Source organism: Solanum tuberosum, unplaced genomic scaffold, assembly GCF_000226075.1.
Source record: "Solanum tuberosum cultivar DM 1-3 516 R44 unplaced genomic scaffold, SolTub_3.0 scf00365, whole genome shotgun sequence".
Taxonomy (NCBI): Eukaryota; Viridiplantae; Streptophyta; class Magnoliopsida; order Solanales; family Solanaceae; genus Solanum; species Solanum tuberosum.
Genome location: NW_006239290.1, coordinates 72,205 through 76,995, shown reverse-complemented (window position 1 = coordinate 76,995; position 4,791 = coordinate 72,205). Strand labels below are relative to the sequence as shown.

The 4,791-nt window shown below is 35.1% G+C and overlaps 2 protein-coding genes across 2 annotated transcripts in view; both read left to right on the top strand.

Moving 5' to 3' along the window:
* Positions 1–1,798, top strand: part of LOC102599556 (SART-1 family protein DOT2) — an 8,921-nt gene extending 7,123 nt beyond the window's left edge. Inside the window, exons 10-12 of the mRNA XM_006361612.2 lie at positions 626–846; positions 1,112–1,196; positions 1,494–1,798. Of these exons, the coding sequence (XP_006361674.1) occupies positions 626–846; positions 1,112–1,196; positions 1,494–1,568 (381 nt within the window). The 3' untranslated portion in view covers positions 1,569–1,798. The remainder of the gene's footprint in view (positions 1–625; positions 847–1,111; positions 1,197–1,493) is intronic.
* Positions 1,799–2,352: 554 nt separating this feature from the next.
* LOC102599231 (psbP domain-containing protein 7, chloroplastic) lies at positions 2,353–4,309 on the top strand. Its single transcript, XM_006361611.2, has 3 exons — positions 2,353–2,757; positions 2,880–3,093; positions 3,707–4,309. The coding sequence occupies exons 1-3, from the start codon at positions 2,388–2,390 to the stop codon at positions 4,011–4,013; spliced, it is 891 nt and encodes a 296-aa protein (XP_006361673.1). The 5' UTR covers positions 2,353–2,387; the 3' UTR covers positions 4,014–4,309.
* The last annotated feature ends 482 nt before the right edge of the window (positions 4,310–4,791 follow it).

Sequence of the window (4,791 nt, the reverse complement as noted above, 5' to 3'; positions counted from 1 at the left end):
CCCCGCGATAATTCTGTGGAAGCTGTCACTTGCCATCCTTGGTTTGTGAATAAAAAATCTCCTTGCTTCCTGCAGTCCTCCTGTCCTACACTTTCTTGTGTAAAGATGTCACTGCCTTCTGATAGGGAAATTTTTTGCTGCGTCTGTACGGTCTGATAGGGAAATTTTCCCTCTATAATATTCAGTAGTCTGAGTTTCTTATTATCAATAAGTTTATGAAATTCATTGTTTATAGAAGTGAATTTTTTTCATAAATTGATCTAACATCTCTTTATATACCATAAAACTCCAATTTAGTACCGGCGTGTGGACATAAAATGGGATGGAGGGGATTTCTAAGTAACAGCAGGTAAGAATGGCGAGATTGCTCCTGTGAGACTACTCTGTCCATTATCGCCGTGGAGTTTGATTTAGCTGTAATGAGATTGGAAATATGATGATTGAGAGGGGGTAATCTTTTAATTTTCAATATAATGAAACTGACTGTAATGACACTTGCCAAATAAAAGAGGGGAGAGTGGGGGCTGACTGCTGAACACCTATTTGATGAATTTCCTTCTGGTTCTATGAGTTTTTTCTAGTGTAGCCTCATCTTTCAATTGATATGTGGCTTCTTCTTCTTCAGCTGACTCCAAAGGAGGCTTTTCGGTTGATTTCACATAAATTTCATGGGAAGGGGCCTGGGAAGATGAAGCAAGAAAAGCGTATGCGGCAATATCAGGAGGAGCTGAAGATAAAACAGATGAGAAATTCAGATACGCCATCACAGTCTGTGGAGAGGATGAGAGAAACTCATGCTCAAACAAGAGTTCCATATATTGTTCTTAGCGGAAATGTTAAACCAGGGTTTGTTTTTTCCTTACTCTCTTTAAAGTGCTTTAATTCAAAAAGTAGATCTTTTCCCGTGGAATATCAACTATGCAGCTGACTTGTCAGTTGCCTAGGGCAGGGTTCTTATGCTTCTGTCCTGTTGAAGTTCCATCAATTTTGATTTGGCCTTAGAGATACATTTTGTCTGAGATCTCTCATATTTTCCTGTCGCAAGCTTGTATTTTAATGTCTCCAACATTCTCTATGGTCTGTAATTTGTGAAGTGTTCTGTCATTTTCAGGCAAACTAGTGATCCTCGAAGTGGTTTTGCTACTGTTGAGAAGGACTTGCCTGGAGGTTTGACCCCTATGCTTGGTGATAAGAAGGTCAGTGTCTTTTGCTGATGATGATACTTATGTAGCTGGCTATGATTCTGTTTTACTCTTTGTTGCTCAGACTCTCCAAAATTGCTGCCACACGTATTTTTGAAGAGTCCGAGCAACGCAAGTTTTACTTGTGCTCACTAGCTCTCCACCTGAACACATATTTTTGCAGTCTGGATTGCTTCTCATGCTATGCTTAATGCTCTATCTGATAAGTTTTTTTAGTGCTTGCACATTTTGGCCTCTATTTGATCATCACCTAGTTCTCAGGGTTGTAATTTTTATCGCATCGTCTTTCAGGTTGAACACTTTTTGGGCATAAAACGCAAGTTTGAACCAGGAGAGGGGAGCTCACAAAAGAAGACCAAAAATTAATCGTGTATACTTCTCGCTGTTCAAGATATCCTTTTTGCTTTATGCACAAGATCTTGTAATTGTACATAAAACTCTATCTACGTTGTGGCGTAAAAGTTTCAATTGTGATGCCTCTGTTAAATGGCATAGCAACATATGAAAATAGTAGGGTACTTCACAGGTAGTTGAACAATACTACTGTTTTTGGCCTTTAAATCACAATTATAATCGTGCTGAGCATTTCAACATTTCTTCTGTATTTGTCATCTGGATGAATGTAAATTTCATTTAGACGTTCAAAGTATGACATGTTTCAATTGAAAATCTAAACACATGATAAAGGGTGAAACTCATATTTTTTTAAAAGAATATGTACATGTTCATGACTATTTATTATGTAAATAAATTAATCACATAAAATATGTCTCCCTCCTTTGATTATATATATTCTTCAACAAAAAATGGAACTTGCATGATGTTTTAAAGCTTATTGAGGTTAATATGTATCATTGAAGGAGACAATTTATGTTTAAGTGGTTAACTTATTTATGGAACATACATGTAAGTTTTCTCAAAATGTTGGACGTTCTTCTACAAATAATTTATCATATGTTTATGTGCTCAATTGAAATATGTCATTTGTAGTTTGATTATAAATAAAATTTATTGTTATCGATATATAGATTTCATGGCGAATTAAAATAAGTTAGAAGAGCTGCAAGAAAGAATAAGGACCACAGGATTTGGATAACCTTACTTCATCTTCTTTCTTCCTTTGTCACAAGTCACAACTTTACATAGTCACTCTGCCTATCAAGAAGCTTAAAAAAGACTCAAACAATGGCAATGCATCATTATTTTCGTACAGGAACAACTACATCCCATCAATGGCGGAGTCAGAATTATGTCAATAACAACAGAGTCAGAACTTTCACTAAAAGGATTCAAATATACATGACTCAGGAGTCGCCCTCAGATAACCAAAAGGACACAATCCAATCCAATCAATTTGCACCACTCGAATCAGTTTTCAGACGGCGTTTACTTACAGGGATTGGCACAGCTTCTATAGTAGCCTTGGGTGCCAATTTTGCTGGCATTACTAGTTCTTTACTAGGCCTATCACCCGATGGTGTTCGGAGTCTTAAGCTCGATGTAATCTATCCTATCAGAGGTTATACTCGATGTCTTGATACAAATGAAGGATTTGGTCAGTAAGTTAACTGAGTACAACGTTATATATCATCACAAAAGATTGGACTTTTTGTGGCAACAATATGAGTTGCCACTAAAACAATTGGTGACGGATTTTCTGTTTATTTTTTGTTACAGAGTTTGTGTATCCATCGAATTGGGTGGGTGATCAAACTATATTGTATCGAACCGCGGGGAAAGTAGAACGATCACTAGATCCACCATCGTTGAGTGGCAGTGGTGATCGGAGACGGAGAAATGTGAATGAACCGGTTGTTGCATTTGGTCCTCCGGGATCAAATGGGGAGCTCAATGTTAGTGTCATTGTTGCACAAGTTCCTATTGATTTCTCGTAAGCTTCGATCCCTAGTCTTACCTTAAAATGTATAATTTCATATAGTTTTTACAAGTTTGATGTTGCATTTTGTTAGGATTTTGTTCTGAATTTTCTACCTGTTACGAATTGGAAATTAGCTAAGTTTTGTGAGATGTCCTCAATCTTTTTGTTGTTGCTAGTTAGTCCCTAAAGGTGACATTATCATTGGGAGTCAAGTAACCAAATCATATCAAAATATTATGCATCTTTTAGTCAGATTATTTTGGCATAATACATAAACGGGCTCTTTAACTTGGTCTTATCTGATATTTATGTCCTTAAACTTTAGTTGTGCACAAGTAGATACTTAAACTTGTATATAGTTGAACAAGTAGACACATGTGTCCTACGCGTATTAATGCATCGTAGGACGCATGTGTCTACTTGTTCAACTTTATACAAGTTTAAGTGCCTACTTATGCACATCTAAAGTTGAAGGACATAAATGCCAGTTAATGTCAAATTAAAAGAGATATTTATATATTGTGTCAATTATGTTTGTTGTCTGATTTATCATCGTTAAAGATTTGCATTTGTTACGCTTCTACATGACGTCTTGTTGTTTTGATCTCAACGCGATTTTTGGCAGGATAGAGACATTTGGAGGACCAAAGGAAGTAGGTGAGGCTATAGTGCAGACTATTACAGGATCAGGCAAAAGACCTAATGTTAAAGGGACACTAATTCAAGCAAATTTAAGAGAGGATTCTAATAAAAAATACTACACATTAGAATTTCAAGTTGAAAGCCCAACATTTCAGAGACACAATGTTGCTGTTTGTTGTGCTAGGGGAGGAAAGTTATTCACTTTGAATGCACAATCTCCACAATCAATTTGGCCAATGGTGAAGGAAGATTTCTACAAAATAGCTAATTCTTTTAGCTTAACATCATGAAGTCGTAAATCGAACAGAATACAGGCTTGCTTGCTTTATTTGATTCAGGACCCTCTTGATGTTGCGTCTCTTTTAGAGTTGGTGCCTAATAAATGAAAAAGATTAAGTTGTGATTGTTCTGATTGAGAATACGAAAGAGGCAGAAAGAAAACGAGTTCGAACTCTAATTCAAAAGGTGTTATACAAATAGAGCTTCAAATGATTATAAGTTTTACGTAATAGTCCAAATAATTCTCTTTTATGGCATTAGTTATTGGATGCTCAACTTTGTAACAAGAATATCATTATAAATTTTGTTTACACTACACAAATTGTTTGATAATGCTCTTAATCTCTTCAAACAAATACAATGACAATGATAATGATTTTGATAAATTGTGCATCTCAAAATTGGAGTGTTTAATTGTTATCTGAGTTTAAATTAAAATATCTATGTATAACTATATCAAAATATAAGTAATCAAGAATTGGCCAAGGCCGACGAGGCCAATTGAAATTCAGAGTTTCCTACATTCGATCGATTATTAGTTCATTATAGAAAGTTTCTAGAAGGATGTTGTCCATGTTGGTAGCAACATTGACTAAGTTAAAATTACATTGAAAGTGTAAACAAATTTAATAAATTATATTATTAGTGTTTTACTACTTTCAAGATTCACTTTTTTTTAGGTTCCAATATTTTCTCCTAACTAGGTCCTAAGTCTTATAATTACAGCACGTGTCTATACACATCTTTATCCTTAAATTAAACAAGATTAATTAATTAATTAGTACAAAT